Source organism: Lepidochelys kempii, chromosome 4, assembly GCF_965140265.1.
Source record: "Lepidochelys kempii isolate rLepKem1 chromosome 4, rLepKem1.hap2, whole genome shotgun sequence".
Taxonomy (NCBI): domain Eukaryota; kingdom Metazoa; phylum Chordata; order Testudines; family Cheloniidae; genus Lepidochelys; species Lepidochelys kempii.
In genome coordinates this window covers 111,271,548-111,290,096 of record NC_133259.1, presented here as the reverse complement: position 1 = coordinate 111,290,096, position 18,549 = coordinate 111,271,548, and the positions used below count along the sequence as shown (strand labels likewise).

The following is an 18,549-nucleotide window of genomic DNA, read 5'->3' as shown; positions in this document are numbered from 1 at the left end:
GCTATAACGTTCCATTCAATCTCATATTTATTCACACACACACACACACACACGTTCTGCAAGGTTGTTATCATAGTTACCAGCCTTAGAGTTGCTCATGCCAAGCCACTGGCCAGGTGGCCTGGACATGAGGTGGGAGCAGGGCCTTGTCAGATGCTCATCTGATGCTCCTGGAAGTTGGTTTGTAGAATCAGACCCCAAAGTTCTCACTTTTTAGAGTCTATTTTTATAGGAATTTCTTCCTATGCCAGTCTATGGGAATTGCTTCATCATGCTGTTGCTGAATCAATCAGCAGATAGCACATTCCTCCGTGCTGCTAGATGTTATCTTGTTCTTTGGTTCTCCCATTCTTGAGGCTGTTGGGTGGATTCCAGTCTGCCCTCCGGGGGGGTCCTCTGGTTATTTCCACTTGACGCCTTCTTCAGCAGATGGACACTGGATTCTTAGGCTGGCAGCTCCCTGATCATTCAGTTATTATCCACACCAAGCATCCATCCACATACATCCTCTATCTCTATTTTAATCACAATTGTTAATACAACAAAAGGGCGGGGAGTTTCTGGGTGCTGTTTCTGTTGTTAGAGTATTGCTTTGAGTCTCTCTCTCTGTGAATTGCTTTGAGAACAGACTCTGTCTTAGAATGTACTAACACAATTAGCAGCTTGCAAGTTTCACACAGAGAGGGAGAGAAACAGTACCAAAAACCAAGAGACCTCTTAATTAGTAATACCCTGGAATTTAAACTCTGGGGAATCAAACTCATTTGTGATTTTAATACAGAACTTCTTTAATATGATCCAACATAATATTGTCAGGAGTTCTTCAGATTTTAGCTGATCTTTTCTTTTATACTTCAGGAACCTTAATGAAAAAAGCTGAAGGGACAGGATATCTAATTTAACCCTCTTGTGCTTTATGTTGTAATGTATGAATTTCTGAGAGCCAAAACCTGGCCATATTGACATGTTTCTTATAGTAACTTTAACTGTATTACTTTAACCCTAAATTCTAGTTCCAATGAATGATACAACAGACTTGTGGACCCATATGAATAACAATGGTGAAAACATGTTGAAACGGGTGAGATGAGAATTAAATAAGATTTTGGCTGAAATTGATGTGACCCAGGGTTTCATTAGAACATATTTTAACAAAGACTAAGATTCTGAGCTCATCCTGCAACAAATTAGGGTTTGACTGGAATGTTTAGATTAAAACAAGGCTTATGCACTGTGACGCAGCAGGGATGGGGAGTGTTGACCTGGGAATGTGGCAGGGGAGTTTCACTGGGGATGGGGTACCTGAGAGCCTCTAACCTGAGCCAGGAGGGGAGGGGTAGGTAACACCTCTGCCCGGAAATGTGGACAAAGGCTGCAGGAGAGAGCCTGCTGGGGTGGGGTGGGGGATGGGAGGGTTAGTTTCAGTTTGGTGCTGGGTGGTGGAACGCAGGGAACCCCAGGGCTGGGGTCTAAGCTCCCTGCTCCCCCAGAAGGACTTGACTGAGGGGTCCTGGTTGTACCCACAAGCTCCGTCGTAGACTGTGTTCCTATTGTCCAATAAACCTTCTGTTTTACTGGCTGGCTGAGAGTCACAGTGAATCCCAGGAAGAGGGGTGCAGGCCCCGGACTCCCCCACACTCCGTGACATCTGGTAGTAGCGGTGGGATCTACTGCACCCCATGAACGGCGCTTTCTGCAGTAAGTGACTAGGGAACAGTAAAACGAAAGGGGATTGATGGGGACCAGGCATGCTGAAGATTCAGAGAGATGGTTTCAGGGGGCATTTAACCCCTGGGAGTGTGTGACCAGAGAGAAGGACTTTTGCAGTAACAGGGTCCCCCGGGGGATTGCAGCAAGCAGTCCCAGGGGCAGAGGAGTCTGCAGCTTGACCCTGGCAAAGAGGTGGTGACCTCAGGAAGGACTGGCACCCTAGGGTTTCTTCCTGGAAACCGTGGAAAGCTGCACAGGCCTGCGAGTGGCCAGCAGGGAGATGTATGATAAACGCCTTAAGAGCGACCTAGTGGAGCTGTGCAGGCAGAGGGGGCTGCGCATTGGGAGGTTCATCAAGGAACAGCTGATTGCCCAGTTGGAGGAGTGGGATCGCTTGGATGACCCGATCCCTGTCCCTGAGGGAAGCTGCCCAGTGGATGCAGTGTGGGCCCTGGGGCCTGACCGGCTGGGAGGGGTCAGACTGGTGCCGAGGACATCCCGAGACCCTTCCTACCTATGCCTGGGGGAGGGGTTGGAGGAAGCCCAGCGAATACCGAGGGCACCCTGACCCCGGCAGCCAGCAGGGGATCCTCCCGGCGGAACTCCCCATTCCTGGAGCGGAGGCAGCTGGAATGGGAGAGGGAGATGAAAATGAGGGAGCTGGAAGATCATGAAAAGCAGCGTCAGCATGAGTGGGAAGAGGAGGAGAGGCAACGCCAGCATGAACAGGAGGAGAAGGAGAAGCAGAGACAGCATGAACTGGAGCTGGCCAGGCTGAGGAGCAGTGAGGCCCCGGCTGCAGTGAGTGAGGGGAGACCCAAGACTGCAAGGAGCTTTGATAAGTGCTTCCTGGCCCAGCGTAAGGAGTGGGAGGACATAGATAGCTTCCTGACAGCCTTTGAGAATGCCTGCAAGATACACAGGGTTGACATTGCAGACAGGCTCCAGTTTCTCACCCCCTTACTGGGCCCCAAAGCCGTGGAGGTGTACAGCTGAATGGCAGGGGACTACGAACTGTTCAAAAAGGCCCTGCTCCGTGAGTTTGGGCTGACCCCCGAGATGTACCGGAAAAGGTTCCAGAGTCAGCGTAAAATGCCTGAGGTCACATACCTACAACAGGTCAACCGAATGCAGGGATATGCCCGCAAGTGGGCAGCTGGGGCCCAAGCTAAAGAGGATCTGCTTGACCTAATTGTACTGGTACAACTGTATGAACAGTGTCGTTCTAACCTGATACTGTGGTTGGTGGACAAAAAGCTAGAGAACCCACAGCATGCAGGGCAGCTGGCCGATGAGTTTGTGAACAGTCAGTCAGGGCGTAGCAGGGAGGAGTCCCAAAAGAACAGGCCCCCCACGATGCAGATAGAGAGAGAGAGAGAGAGAGAGAGTCACCATGGGACCTCCCAGCAGGGAAATATGGAGAACCCCCTCCCAAGGGGAACACCTGGCGTCGGGACCCTCCGACCCGCTCAAGGGGACCAATGTGACCTGAGCTGCTATCACTGTGGCCAGAGAGGCCACGTACGGACCCAGTGCCCCAGGCTCAGGAACAGATTGAGCAGACCCAACCTACCCAGTGTTAACTGGGTAGGGACCCAGCTGGACGAGGGGCAGACGGCCCAGGCAAGGGGGGCTGCCAGCTTACCATCTGCTCAGGAGGGAAGAATACCCCCGGCTAGCTCTGCCAGGGGGCTGGAGGCTCTGGACTCAGGGTTCTCGGTTTACAGGGTGGGCGCGGGGCTGTCCCTCCAGAGAGAGTGCCTTGTTCCCCTGGAGGTAGGTGGGAGAAAGGTCAATGGATACTGGGATATGGGCGTGGAGGTGATGCTGGCCCGGCCCGGCCCGAGGTGGTGGCCCCAGATCGGGTGGTGCCCAACACCTACCTGACCCTAACAGGGGTGGGTGGGACCCCATTCAAGGTGTCCGTGGCAAGGGTACACCTGAAATGGGGGGCCAAGGACGTGGGGGTGCACCACCATTTGCCCACTGAGATTTTGATGTGCGGGGGGACCTAGAGGACTGGCCAAGCAACCCCCAGACCGCTCTGGTTGTGACCCATAGCCAGAGCCTGCGAGGGGCACTGCGCCCTGACCTTGGGGAGGGTACCACACCGTAGGTGCAGGACCCTAACATGGTGGGGTGGGAACACCGAAGGGCATGGCTCAGAGAGGCTGTGGCCTCAGACCCGGCCAATGAGAGGGAGCTGGTCTCCATCCCTTCCCCAGCCGCTGAGTTCCAGACTGAGTTGAGGAAAGATCCCTCCTTGCGGAAGCTCGGGGACTTGGCCGACCTCAGTGTGGTACAGACCATGAGGAGAGGTTGCCAGGAGAGGTTCCTGTGGGAGAAGGGGTTCCTGTACCGAGAATGGGTCCCCTAAGGGAAGTGGAGTCCTGTGGGATCAGGAGGCAGCTGGTGGTACCCCAGAAGTATCGCCGCAAGCTACTGTACCTGGCCCATGACATCCCCCTATCAGGGCACCAGGGAATCCGGCGCACCCGGCAGAGGTTGCTACAGAACTTTTACTGGCCTGAGGTCTTTACCACTGTCCGGCAGTATTGCCGATCCTGTGACCCCTGTCAGAGGGTGGGGAAGGCCCGGGACAAGGGGAAAGTGGCTTTGAGACCTTTGCCCATCATAGAGGAGCTTTTCCAGAAGGTGGCCATAGACATAGTGGGACCTCTCAGCAAGACGACCCAGTCGGGGAAGAAATACATTCTGGTGGTGGTAGATTTTGCCACCCGCTACCCTGAGGCAGTGCCCTTGCCTTCCATTGAAGCAGACACCGTGGCAGATGCGCTCCTGACCATTTTCAGCCGAGTGGGGTTCCCCAAGGAAGTCTTGACAGACCAAGGATCCAACTTCATGTCGTCCCTGCTCCGGTGCTCGTGGGAGAAATGTGGGGTCCGGCACAACTGGGCCTCAGCTTATCACCCCCAGTCCAATGGACTAGTGGAGAGGTTCAATGGGACACTAAAGATGATGCTGAAAACCTTTATGAACCAGCACCCACATGATTGGGACAAGTACTTACCTCACCTGCTGTTCATGTACAGGGAGGTACCCCAGGAGTCTACCGGATTTTCACCTTTCGAACTGTTATATGGAAGGAGGGTAAGGGGCCCCTTGGACCTAATGAGAGACGAATGGGAGGGGAAGGCCACTCCCAGTGGAGAGTCAGTGGTGGAGTATGTCCTGATCTTCTGAGAGAGACTTGCTGAACTCATGGGCCTGGCCAGGGAGAATCTGGCCAGAGCCCAGAAGAAGCAGAAGGTCTGGTATGACTGCATGGCGTGGGCCCGTGCCTATGCCACCGGGGATCCGGTGATGGTTCTCATCCCCGTGAGAAAGAACAAACTACAGGCTGCATGGGAAGGCCCTTTCAAGGTTGTCAAGCAGCTAAATGAGGTAAACTAGGTGGTGGAGCTGTCTAAACGGGCGCACCACCGCCAGGTGTACCATGTGAATATGATGAAGCCATATTATGCCAGGGGGAATGTGGTGTTGGCCGTGTGTGGACATTGGGAGGAGCAGGGAGATGACCCTCTAGTAAATCTATTCAACTGGGACCAGAGCTGGTTCACCCCTGGAAACAGTTCCCCTCTTGGATCAGCTAACCCCTGCCCAGCAAGCTGAGATCAGGGGGGTGCTGCATCCGTACCGACAGCTGTTTTCCAACCAGCCTGGACGCACTAATCTGACTGTCCACCAGGTGCAGACAGGATCGCACCCACCGATAAGATGCTCCCCCTTCCGAGTCACAGGGAAAACTGCTCAGGACCTGGAAAGAGAGGTCAGGGACATGCTGGCTTTGGGGGTGATCCAGCCATCTGCCAGTCCTTGGGCCTCACCGGTGGTGCTGGTCCCCAAAAAGGACGGGTCGATCCGGTTCTGTGTGGACTATCGGAAGCTCAATGCCATCACTGTATCAGATGCCTACCCCATGCCCAGGCCTGATGAGCTCCTAGACAAATTGGGAGGAGCTCGATACCTTACCACCATGGACTTTACAAAGGACTACTGGCAAGTGCCGCTGTTCCTGTCCCTGCCTTTCGGCCTCAAGGGAGCGCTGGCCACCTTCCAGTGCCTGGTGGATCAGCTACTGAGGGGGACGGAGAGTTTTGCCGTGGCGTATATTGATGACATCTGTGTCTTTAGCCAGACCTGGGAGGACCATGTGTCCCAGGTTAGACAAGTGCTGGACCAACTCCAGGAGGCTGGGCTGACTGTAAAAGCGGAGAAGTGCAAGGTGGGGATGGCTGAAGTATCTTACCTGGGCCATCAGGTGGGGAGCGGCCGCCTAAAGCCGGAACCAGCTAAGGTGGAGGCGATCAGAGACTGGACCGCTCCCCACACCAAAAAGCAGGTCCAAGCCTTTATTGGGTTGGCAGGATACTACCGAAGGTTTGTGCCCCCTTTAGTGCCATAGCCACCCCCATCACCGAGCTATGCAAGAAGGGGAAGCCAGACAAGGTGGTCTGGACCGAGCCGTGCCAGGAGGCTTTCTGGGCAACTGAAGGAGACTCTGGTCAGTGGCCCAGTTCTGGCAAACCCAGACTTTGACAAGCCCTTTATGGTGTTCACTGATGCCTCAGACATGGGACTGGGAGCAGTGTTAATGCAGGAGGATGAAAAGGGGGAGAGACACCCCATCGTGTACCCGAGCAAGAAGTTGCTACCCCAGAAGCAATACTACGCGGCCATCGAGAAGGAGTGCCTGGCCATGGTGTGGGCCCTCAAGAAACTAGAGCCATATCTCTTCGGGCGACACTTCACTGTGTACACGACCACTCTCCCCTGACCTGGCTGCACCAGATGAAAGAAGCCAACGCCAAACTCCTGAGGTGGAGCCTGCTCCTGCAGGATTATGATATGGACGTGGTCCATGTAAAGGGAAGTACCAACATGATAGCAGATGCGCTGTCCTGGAGAGGGGGCCCTGAACTTCCCCAGGTCACTGGTCAGAGTGACCCCGCTCAGTTCAGTCTCGAAGCGGGGAGAGATGTGACGCAGCAGGGAGGGGGGAGTGTTGACCTGGGAATGTGGCAGGGGAGTTACACTGGGGATGGGATACCTGAGAGCCTCTAACCTGAGCCAGGATGGGGAGGGAGAGGTAACACCTCTGCCCGGGAATGTGGACAAAGGCTGCAGGAGAGAGCCTGCTGGGGGGGAGGGGGGGAGTAGTTTCAGTTTGGTGCTGGGTGGTGGAACGCAGGGAACCCCAGGGCTGGGGTCTAAGCTCCCGGCTCCCCAAGAAGGGCTTGACTGAGGGGTCCTGGTTGTACCCACAAGCTCCGTTGTAGACTGTGTTCCTATTGTCCAGTAAACCTTCTGTTTTACTGGCTGGCTGAGAGTCACAGTGAATCCCAGGAAGAGGGGTGGAGGCCCCGGACTCCCCCACACTCCGTGACATGCACCTTTCTGACAAAAAACAAGTGTCTTGTTATAAGACACTCATCTGTTCTGAATAATGTAACATTTTGTAGGAAGCGGAGGGAACAAAAAGCTAGTTCCAAGGAGATTAGAGCAGAAGGCTTCTGGAAAGAGACTAAGAAAGATTTCTAGAAGAAAGAAACAAGGAGAAATAGAATGTGACAAAGAGTATTGGGATGAAAGTAATAGATATATATCTAGTAACTGGACCAGCAGTCTGCATCTACAAAAGATTATTCCAGGCTGGAAGTTAAATATTCTTCTCAGACCTTGTTCAGCAGAAGCTGAGAAGTAATAATGCAGTTTAGCAAGAGGTAGAATTACCCCTGAGTCAGAGAAAATTCTTTGTACCTTAAGAGAACCTTTGTATTCTTTGTACCTTAAGTGCAACACAAAGGTCATTTTAAACAAGTCAAGAAATGCAAAAGGTAAGGATCTCATAATACCTTTATGTTGCTCACATTTATATAAGATCTAAGGCTCTGATCTTGCATTGTGACTCAGATAGGCAGACTGCCTAAGATGAGTCCCACTGAAGTAGGAATGATTGAAATAAGGATGGAAATTAACACATGCTCAAGTTCTTTCCTGAATTGGAACCTAAACTAGCATTATAAAAAGCACAGCTACAGAATTACTGTCAATATTATGTATTTTTGTGTTTTCCCATAGGCCCATAGGTAAAGATAAAATTTTGTCATAGATTCTGTGACTTTCAGACTTCCGGGGCCTTTGCTGAAGATGTCATGGAGCTATCAACCACTGTGGGTGGTGGGGGCCCCACAGTTGTCAGGTGCTGGCCCCAGAACTCTGAGCTTCCACGGGCTGCAGTAGCCCCAGAGCTCTGAGCCGCTGGCCCTGCAGCTGTCAACCACTGTCGTGGGAAGCAGGGGCGGAGGGGCAAAATTGTCAGTTCCCCCCCACCCCAAATTATTTTTAGTAAAAGTCCCAGACAGATCACAGGCGTCCGTGAATTTTTGTTTATTTCCCCAAACCTGTCTGTGACTTTTACTAAAAGTAACTGTGGCAAAATCTTAACCTAACCTATAAGTGAATACTGTAAATCTAAACAAAGTGGAAATTTCATACTGCAAGTACAAAACAGATATTTATTCTTTATAACTGTAAATTATTTCTTGTTTATTTGCAAATTGGCCCAAAACTAGTTCTTACTGAGGAGGAGTCACCTGGACAGTTTCTGCTTGTAAAGTCCTGTGCATATGCAAAAACCCTTAACAAAAAAATTTAAATGGATAAAGGATTTTTTTCCATTCTCACATAACTCATAAATGGATGTATAGAGTTTGTTCAAACATTTACACAAATTACCTTCAGATTAAGACCAAGCATGGAAAAATTTCAGACAAAAAAGGAGAATTTTTCAGAATGTTATCAACATGTGAAAATAAAGTCTCACTGTCACTATAATGGAGGTTTCTAACAAGCAAATGCTATATTCATGCATACACACGCTTCTGTAATACATATACAATGGTTCTATAAATTCCATTGGTTGGCAGTGTAGATTACTTCTCATTCTTTAGCTGACTACTACAAAACAAATCCTGTATAACTTGTTGCTGTCTGTATTAAGTTTGCCAGGAATCACCCTTATATATGTGCCTTCCCTACCCCCACCCCATAGTTTTGTAGTTGCTAATTAAAATATCTTCAGTAGGGGAGCAGAATAATACTTTTGATTTTGTATTACATGCTGCTCAAACAGGAGATGACGAGCGATGAAAAGAAAAATATGCAGTAAATGAATTGTTCAATGGGAATTTAAGTAAATACCTGAAGTCAGTGAAGATGTTAAGTGGTGACCTGATCACAGTCTACAAGTATCTACATAGGGAAGAGATTTCTTATAGTAGATGGGTCTTTGATCTAGCAGGAAAAGGGATAATGAGATCCCTGAATCCTATGTTTCAGTTGTAATCTAGGGTCACTTAGAGCTTTGATCGCTGTGGCCAAACTCTGCTACAAATGGTTCTTTTGGGGTTAGAACATTTCTAAGTAATAAATCCCATTTTCACTACTTCTACAGTACTGCATAGCAAGCCTCGTTATGAATACTATGCCATCCATGTTTTTTGCTGAATTACTATAAGAGTCTAGCTGAATAACCCTAGTGCAAACCCTCATGTCTTAGCTACTAGTTGATGAGCTAATGATTTTATTAATTTATCACAAACTTTCCCCCCCTTAATAATCTTAGTTTTATTTTCTTTTGGGGATTGTGGGAGGTTGTGAACAAAACACATATTGCAGGTCTGCTATGGAAAAATAATATTACTATTTGTTTTAATTATTATAGTGAGAAGAACTGTACAAAGATATGGGAAGCTTTCAAAAAGGCTTTCATGAATAAGGATCCTTGCAACATTTTACCATCGGACTATGAGTTATTTATTAACCTGTCACTGCATACAATTCCACCTAACAAGGTACTGATTATCAATGGTGTGTTAATGATCATCTATCATCTCTCCCCTGATCTGGCAGTCCAGAATTGACCAGATTTGATATGGTGGGCCATGCAATGATTTTCTGCCCACTTTGTGGGTTGCAGACCAAAAGGTTGAGAACCAGTGTTCTAGTCCTTGACCCCACAGCAATGAAGTGTCAGAGAGATGTAACATGGTTTAGAATTCGTTGCTACAATACTGAACTTGCAGCCAAATAATTATGATTTTAAGCTGGTCAGCACTATTACAGATAAGTATGTGTCCAGTTAAACAGCTGAAAGTGTATAAAAGCCCTCAAAGCACCTTAATTAAACCAACCTCAAAACCCATCTTATGCATGTTTAAGAGTAAATATCTTCATTCAACTCTGTCAAGTGAGCTCTCTAATTTCAATGTCACCGTTGTGAAGGATATGTTTATACTAGAAACCCTACAGTGGCACACCTGTGCCACTGTGGTGTAGACACTACAGGGACAGGAGAGGTTCTTCCATCACTGTAGTAAATCCATCTCTCTGAGAAGCAGTAACTAGGTCGACAGAAGAATTTTTCCACCATCTAGCAGAGTCTGCACCAGGGCTTAGGTTGACAATTACATTGCACAAGGTAAGTAGTTAAGCCAACCTAAGTTTGTAGTGTAGATCAGACCTTAGTTTTGTTTTACTTGTATTTAGGGCTTGTCTATATGGAGACTTAGTGTGCAGCAAGTTGGTGTGTAAATCTACAGCCTGCCAGCCTGCCACACACAAAGTGGTCATGTGGACCCTGCTGCCACACACTAAAAGTTCCATAGTGCTACTTTCAGTGCATGGCAGCAGCGTCCACATGGTCACTTAGTGCACTGTAGTTTCACACCCTGGCTTGCTGCACACTAAGTCTCCATATAGACAAGTCCTTAGTGTCTATATACCTAGCTTTTCCTGAACCTGTCAGCTTAAGACAGGCAAATTCTAGAAGGCTTGAGTCTTTCTATAGTTCAAGTTCTGTTCTCACAGTGGTGTAAATCCCCCCCAAAAATCCACTGTCAAGTAATGCCAGATTTACACTATTGTGAGGGCAAACTTTGTCCCTATAACTTTTAGTTGAAGTATAGAATTGTTTTTAAAGTATTTAATGGACAGTAGTTTGATTAGAACAAGCCATCTGTGAGATTCTGAAGTATTTAGAAATCATTTCAAAACATGATTTAAAATGTTTTCCCGGCCACGCAGAAGTGACGGCATCATGCACACACATCCAAAAGATGGTTTGTTTTTTGTTTTCTTTTCTTTCCTTAGTCTCTTTTCTGGGAAAATAACCATCTGCTGGTCACTAGCTATTCTGATAGAACTCGTCGCTACATGCCTCTTTGTGATACTTTAATTGGTTCATTTGGAGATTTCCTGAACTGGTGTGGACAAGCAAACGATACTGGTCAGAAAAGAACTGATATAATAAAAAGTTGGTTATAAATTCATGGTGGGGCTAAAAAGATAGACTGATTGCTTTGTACTGGAGCTATGGGTCGGATTCTGCTCTCATACTCCCGGTTTATGTGGGTAACTCCCCTGAACTGAGTGTCCTGATTCTCCCCTGGCTTGTACTGTATAGACATTTACACTTCAACTGCGGCTGAAGCATACACTGAAATTTTGAGGGAGGTGTTGTGATGGTGGATTTAAGTCACCTTTTCATTTCCTGGATTCTGGGGCTTTCTGTGCACCAGACCAGTTTTATGACATGAGTTAGAGCAGTTTCCACAGACACAGGGGTCTATGCTTTGAGACCACAGCATGTCATGGTTTGTACAAAATGTAAGGGCTGGTGAAAAGGAGGAGAGAAATGGTGCAGTACTGTCATGGATGGATATCCTATCAGATCTCCAACCATGCAGAACCTAGAACAAAAAACACATACAATATATATTGTAAAGCCACTTTGGATTTTCTATTTCCACCTGTCATGATATCTTTAATAATGAGCACTATGTTTCTTCCCACAGGATTTAATTATGATTCCTGTCCTACCACAGAAGAGTGTGAAAATAATGCAGTAGAAACTTTCTGGAAGATCGCATCAATCACTGTAAATCATACTGTTTACGTTCATTAAGCATGTCTATGGAGATAGTTCAGAAAGCTTTAGTAGGGCCAAAAGATTTTTTTTTCTGGAGTTCTTACCTCTAGCGTAGGCATATCCTTAAGATCTTGTATAGACTATAACTTAAAGGTATGATGTAAGGAGGAAAAGCATAAGGTTGACTACCTTATGTGTTAAAAATGCCATCCACTCACCTCAGTGGTTGGAGGAAGATGACTGGGCAGGCAGCAAAAGAGGACAGCTCCAGCAGCAACAGAGGGAGACATTCAATGAGGGACACTGGGTAGCTCCTCCCCTTCCCCTCCTCCCCCCCCCCCCCCACTTATAATCTGTGGTACCTATTGGCCAGCTGGAGGGAAGGGTGCTGATTGACCTGCATCCCCCAGCTCAGAGATTTGACTTTGAGCACAGACCATGTGAAGCCTCTTGCACCTGTGTTCCAAGTGGGGCTGGGGAGTTTTTTCACCTTTTTCGCAGCACCCTCAGTCCACAGTAGGTTAATTAAGAATGTGCTTAGTACCTAACTGAGGTACTTGCTTGAGTTGTTAATTTGTCACAATTTGTGGACTGTTTTCAGTGCCGTTAAAAGGATACAATGAACAGTTCCCCTAGATAAAAGACCTGGGATTTTAGTGATGGACCTTGGGCTCAGGGGATAGAGTCAGACCTTGTGGCCCTTGCAGGCTGGGGTTCCCACCCTTTTGCACCCTCTGTTTCCCTCATGGGGGTGTGGGAGTGGGTAGGACTTAGAGTGAGCTGAGTCCAGGGCAGGTAGGCTGAGGAGAGCCGCCACCCTGAGTTATGGGTTACATGGTAAAAGCTGACTAAGGCTGACTAAGCAGATGATCTAAGTTGTAACCCCTGCACTGGAACCACTTACATGACTGGTATATGAGAGTATGGGTTCTGCAGTTAGTGCCCTTTCCATGTGTTCAAATTAACAAAAGGTGTGGCCTGTAGTTTAAAATCCATCCATGTCCTCATTTCACCACTGTGTCCAGATCAACCACAGATTGCCTAGGATTTTAATGTGTTAGTGAACGTGTTAAAATAGACCTTTTTCTAGTGAAAACAAGGCCTAGGAGATCTTAATGCTGACGAAAGGTGCCAGATTGACAGTCTTGAAGATGAAAATACAGCAAGTACAATACAGAGTTGCAGTGCAAAACTTCTCATAGTGATCTGTTAAAGTGCCCCAACCTTGCCCTGGAGGAACCACTTCTAGGGTTGAGAAGACAGATCACCTTTTATAGCCATAAAGTTCTAATCCTCTCTACTGCAACTGCCAGCTAGGGAACCAGTTTTGATGGTGGTTTTGCAACTTGGACATTTTCACTTATAGCCCCCTCCACTGGCCATGAGTATTTAGTTATAGTTTATAATCAGTATATAAAAATCTATAGGGGATGTTCTGAAGAATAATCTTCCGTTATCTATTGCAGTATGCAAAGCAGAGCTCGGGGGCAATATACGTTATGCTGAATGGTTCTGCGATAGGGGGCGCCTATCCAGTCAAAGGGTAAGAGAAATAAAGTAATATTGTGTTAATATTTTAGGGTTTGATTGAGAAAAATCAAACATTTGGCTATTGTACCACACAAAGCTGTGGAAGTAATAATTTTCAGAAGTCTGTGGCATCAAAGCCAATCTTTTTATTTATTTATTTTTTTAAAACTAGACCTGGAGTAAAATTTTAGAAAGCACTTGGGTACCTGTTCTGCAGCGTCCTGTATTCTAATTTGTCAAAGGCAACAGAAGTAAAACTTGACTGTTACACAACATTGTTTATAAAAGCAAAAACACTGAATTTGTCCAGACAAAAAGGTCTATTGCTACCACCCAAGGACTGTGTTGAGATTATGACTAGTAAACAAGAGAAGAATAGAATCAGAAATTAATGGATCAAAATTGCTGTGTTAGAAAGTAGGCCTAATTGGAGGACAAAATAATGACAGGGAAGGGTGATTCCATCCATCACCCCCTTTTAGGGTCCTTAAAAGAGACTTTGGGAGAGAGAGATCAAAATGCAAGAGGACAGGTGGACTGAAAGGAGAGAGTTCAACCATCATGGCTGCTACCCCCTTGTCTCATGAGACCCCACGAATCAACTATTACACTATTGGACCTGCATCATCCTGATCCAGAAAGCACTGTGCTGACCTGACCAGGCCAGAGAGGGACCCAGATTACATACTTCAGCAACTTCATTGACTTCAGATAAATCCTGAACACCACATGGAATGTGAAACTTGGTTTCCCGCTCTCCTCTCCTCCCTCAAGTGTCTTTTTTTCTTCCTTGCCTCCTCTTTCCTGTTTCTCTCTTTTTGCCTTCTGTTTAAAAAGAGTCTGGGTTAGCAAGCAACATCTTCTGCAACATTGTTCTGAAGCTGTGGCCATCAAGGCAGCTAAAAGCAATGTCTTAAACAGCCCTACTCTGGTACAAGTTTGCCAGGTCTCCCAGTGGCTGATAAGATAGTATGCTATGTGTATATATATATATAGTATGCTATGTGTATATATAAAGTCTGCTGTAGTTTCCACGGTATGCATCCGATGAAGTGAGCTGTAGCTCACGAAAGCTCATGCTCAAATAAATTGGTTAGTCTCTAAGGTGCCACAAGTACTCCTTTTCTTTTTGCGAATACAGACTAACACGGCTGTTACTCTGAAACCTATGCTATGTTTGTATTTCTCCAGCAGTGAGATGGCTAGTAAGAGTCAGCATCAAAGACAGGAGCTGCATTTTCTATCTTTACTCTTTTTTTCTCCCCTTTTGTGTTAAAAGGGTTTTTAAAGGTGACTGTTGCTATGAGACTAAGCAGGCTGAGATCTCTATAGTTGGAAGCCCAAATCCTATTTAGAACTCTTGATGTTGTAAAGTAACAGAGTCATGTTAACAGCTTTGACTCTCTGGGCCCATGTATTCCATGGAGATGGAATACCTCACTTGTCAAGATGTCTGTTCAGCAAAGCACATGCTTAGGGTTACCATATTTGAACATTCAAAAAAGAGGACACTCCATGGGGCGGGGGGGGGAGGAGAGGTATTTGCTCACACCTCTCTTCCCCGGCCCCACCCCAACTCCATCACTTCCCCGCCCCCATTCCAACCCTTTCCCCAAAGTCCCTGCCCCATTGGACCCCTTCCCCAAATCCCCGCCCCGACCCTGCCTCCTCCCCTGCGTGGGCCACATTCCCCCTCCTCCTCCTTCCCTCCCAGCCACGCGAAACAGCTGTTTCGTGGCGCAAGTGCTGGGAGCTAGGGGGAAAAAAGCGGGCACTCTCTCGAGTGATCGACATTCACTCTCTTTCTTGAATGATCAACTCTTCTTGGGGGAAAAATAATAATGGCAAAATCCCGGATGTTTTTAGATATTTAAACATTCCTCTCAGACAGTGATTTAAGAACCAAAAAGCCAGACATGTCCGGGAAAATACAGACGTATGGTTACCCTACACATGCTTGACTTTAAGCACTTGTTTATTTTTCACTGAAGTGGAACTTGACAAAACTTAAGTTCTTTCCTTAATTAAGCCCAAATGAGAAAACAAAACACAGGGAGACTCCAAAAACAATAGGTCCCAAGTGGTTGCTTGTGTTGCTGTACACAAGGCCTGATTCATTTGCTCTCCAATATTAGGTAATTCACAAATCACAAGGAAAAGGAATAGAGAGACTTTTGATAAAGAACAGAGACACGTTTTAACAAATTCTAAGGTCCAAGTGACAATCTGATTATATAAGTCAGGGCACAGGGAATACAGCTCCTGTTTGAATGATGATTAGAGCAGGTGACTTCCCTTGTTGGCACAAAGAAAATCTATTTCTTTTTTAAACAATAGGCTGTGGTTAATTTAACAGTGGTTAAAACAGCCATTCTTGTCCAACATAATACTCTCAGTTTAACCTTTGGAACAGATTATCAAGGCCAGTAAGCAAATTCAACATTGCTTGGAGTCTTTAATCAAGATTGAATGTCTCTCTAAAAGATATGCAGGAGTTCAACCACAGGTTATTGGGTGTGATAGTGTTCACTTATGTAGTATGTAAAAATACTTCTCTCCACTGCAGGAATTACTATATGAAATTCTGTGATCTGTGTTCTGCAGGGCTTCAGATAAGATAATCAGAGTGGTCCACTCTGGCCTAAAATTTCTTCTGTTCTAGGCCACATAGCTGGTACAGTACAGAAATCAAAACACTTCAAATAATTCCTGTAGAATCCTTGCTCTCTTCTGTCAAGACAAACTATATTTCAAAAAAGACAGCAGGCCAGATTTTCAAAAAAACAATTGTAGATGCAAATAATCACAGGTAACTTTTTTTTTTTTTAAAGAGTTACACAGGCACAACAGATATCATGCAGCTGCCTTTATATCAAGCAATTAGACATCTAACTTAGATGATCTAAGTTACATCAAGAAAAGGAGTACTTGTGGCACCTTAGAGACTAACCAATTTATCTGAGCATAAGCTTTCATGAGCTACAGCTCACTTCATCGGATGCATTCAGTGGAAAATACAGAAGATGTTTGTTTTTATACACACAAATCATGAAAAAATGGGTGTTTATCACTACAAAAGGTTTTCTCCCCCCCCCCCCCCACTCTCCTGCTGGTAATAGCTTATCTAAAGTGATCACTCTCCTTACAATGTGTATGATAATCAAGGTGGGCCATTTCCAGCACAAATCCAGGGTTTAACAAGAACGTGGGGGGGCGGGGGGGTAGGAAAACAAGGGGAAATAGGCTTGAATAGAGACTGGGAGTGGCTAAGTCATTATGCAAGGTAACCTAGGTTAATTTTATCCAATTTGCAAATGAATTCCAATTCAGCAGTCTCTTGCTGGAGTCTGGATTTGAAGTTTTTCTGTTGTAAATATCGCAACTTTCATATCTGTAATCGTGTGACCAGAGAGATTGAAGTGTTCTCCGTCTGGTTTATGAATGTTATAATTCTTGACATCTGATTTGTGTCCATTTATTCTTTTACGTAGAGACTGTCCAGTTTGACCAATGTACATGGCAGAGGGGCATTGCTGGCACATGATGGCATATATCACATTGGTAGATGTGCAGGTGAACGAGCCTCTGATAGTGTGGCTGATGTTATTAGGCCCTGTGATGGTGTCCTCTGAATAGATATGTGGGCACAGTTGGCAACGGGCTTTGTTGCAAGGATAGCCACTCCTAGTCTCTACTGAAGCCTATTTCCCCTTGTTTTCCTAACCCCCCAGACGTTCTTGTTAAACCCTGGATTTGTGCTGGAAATGGCCCACCTTGATTATCATACACATTGTAAGGAGAATGATCACTTTACATAAGCTATTACCAGCAGGAGTGTGGGGTGGGGGGAGAGAAAACCTTTTGTAGTGATAAACATCCATTTTTTCATGATTTGTGTATATAAAAACAAACATCTTCTGTATTTTCCACAGTATGTATCCGATGAAGTGAGCTGTAGCTCACGAAAGCTTATGCACAAATAAATTGGTTAGTCTCTAAGGTGCCACAAGTACTCCTTTTCTTTCCGTGAATACAGACTAGCACGGCTGTTACTCTGAAACCTAAGTTACATCAGTTTCTCCTGCACATAACTGCACCCATCATTATTTGCCATAGCATAATTACATGGATGAACAGGAAAGCTGGGATGAGACTTCATTCAAAATCAGGCCCAAATCTTAATTTATACATTTTTGTTTTATTTTTGTTTTTTAAAGACTGATGCTTTAGAACACATTTTAATGCAATATGTTAAACTGTTCCTTTTGATTTGGCACCCTCCATTTGATTTGGAGAACTCTCAACTCACACTTTGTGCTTTTATTATTCTATTTAAAGACATTTTTTCCATTAGGCCATCATCAGATTTAATTGAAATTATTTTTGGATGTGCCTTGGATAGTACAACTAGCAGTCACACAGACTTAGACACAGGAATATAGAAGACCTTTTTTCTGATACAAAAGTTCTCAGAATTTATGACAGGAAAGTCACACAACATAAATACAGATAACTTCCTCTACTCTTTGCAAGTAAAAATGATCCCATCTTAATGACTCAATTTGCTCTGATAAATCACTCCCTAAAACCATAGACCTTAACCTTGCAGCAGTAAGGCTGATTGTATGTAAAAGGAAAAATGTGGTTTAATATTTTACTATTTACATACTCCTGGTCAGATGTGAGATCAGTTGGTGTAACTCCATTGACTTCAGTGGAATTATTCCAGTAGAGAATTTGTCCCTCCTATACCTGGACTTCTGAATATTACAGTATTTAACAAACAGCAAACCTGCCTATGGAGGATTCTTCCCGGGTCAGAATGGACAGATTTTTTTTTAAAAAACACTCTTTTATGGTCCTACTTGTTCCCATGCTAGGTATTTTATACCCTTTTGACTTACTGCTGTGATTTTATATCTACAAATATATTTGTCTTGTGGTTAAAAGAAGAAAAGGAGTACTTGTGGCACCTTATAGACTAACCAATTTATTTGAGCATAAGCTTTCGTGAGCTACAGCTCACTTCATCGGATGCATACTGTGGAAAGTGTAGAAGATCTTATTATATACACACAAAGCATGAAAAAATACCTCCTCCCACCCCACTCTCCTGCTGCTAATAGCTTATCTAAAGTGATCACTCTCCTTACAATGTGTATGATAATCAAGTTGGGCCATTTCCAGCACAAATCCAGGTTTTCTCACTCCCCCCCCCCCCGAAACTCACTCTCCTGCTGGTAATAGCTTATCTAAAGTGACCACTCAGGAGAGTGGTCACTTTAGATAAGCTATTACCAGCAGGAGAGTGAGGTGGGAGGAGGTATTTTTTCATGCTTTGTGTGTATATGATAAGA

The 18,549-nt window shown here is 45.7% G+C and overlaps 1 protein-coding gene across 2 annotated transcripts in view; it reads left to right on the top strand.

The window, feature by feature from the left end:
* The window catches only part of BST1 (bone marrow stromal cell antigen 1), a 30,373-nt gene that overhangs the window by 3,170 nt on the left and 8,654 nt on the right, over positions 1 to 18,549 (top strand). For both annotated transcript variants that reach the window (XM_073342467.1, XM_073342468.1), the window contains exons 2-5: positions 9,458 to 9,587; positions 10,885 to 11,020; positions 11,589 to 11,671; positions 13,129 to 13,205. In XM_073342467.1, the coding sequence (XP_073198568.1) occupies positions 9,458 to 9,587; positions 10,885 to 11,020; positions 11,589 to 11,671; positions 13,129 to 13,205 (426 nt within the window). The remainder of the gene's footprint in view (positions 1 to 9,457; positions 9,588 to 10,884; positions 11,021 to 11,588; positions 11,672 to 13,128; positions 13,206 to 18,549) is intronic.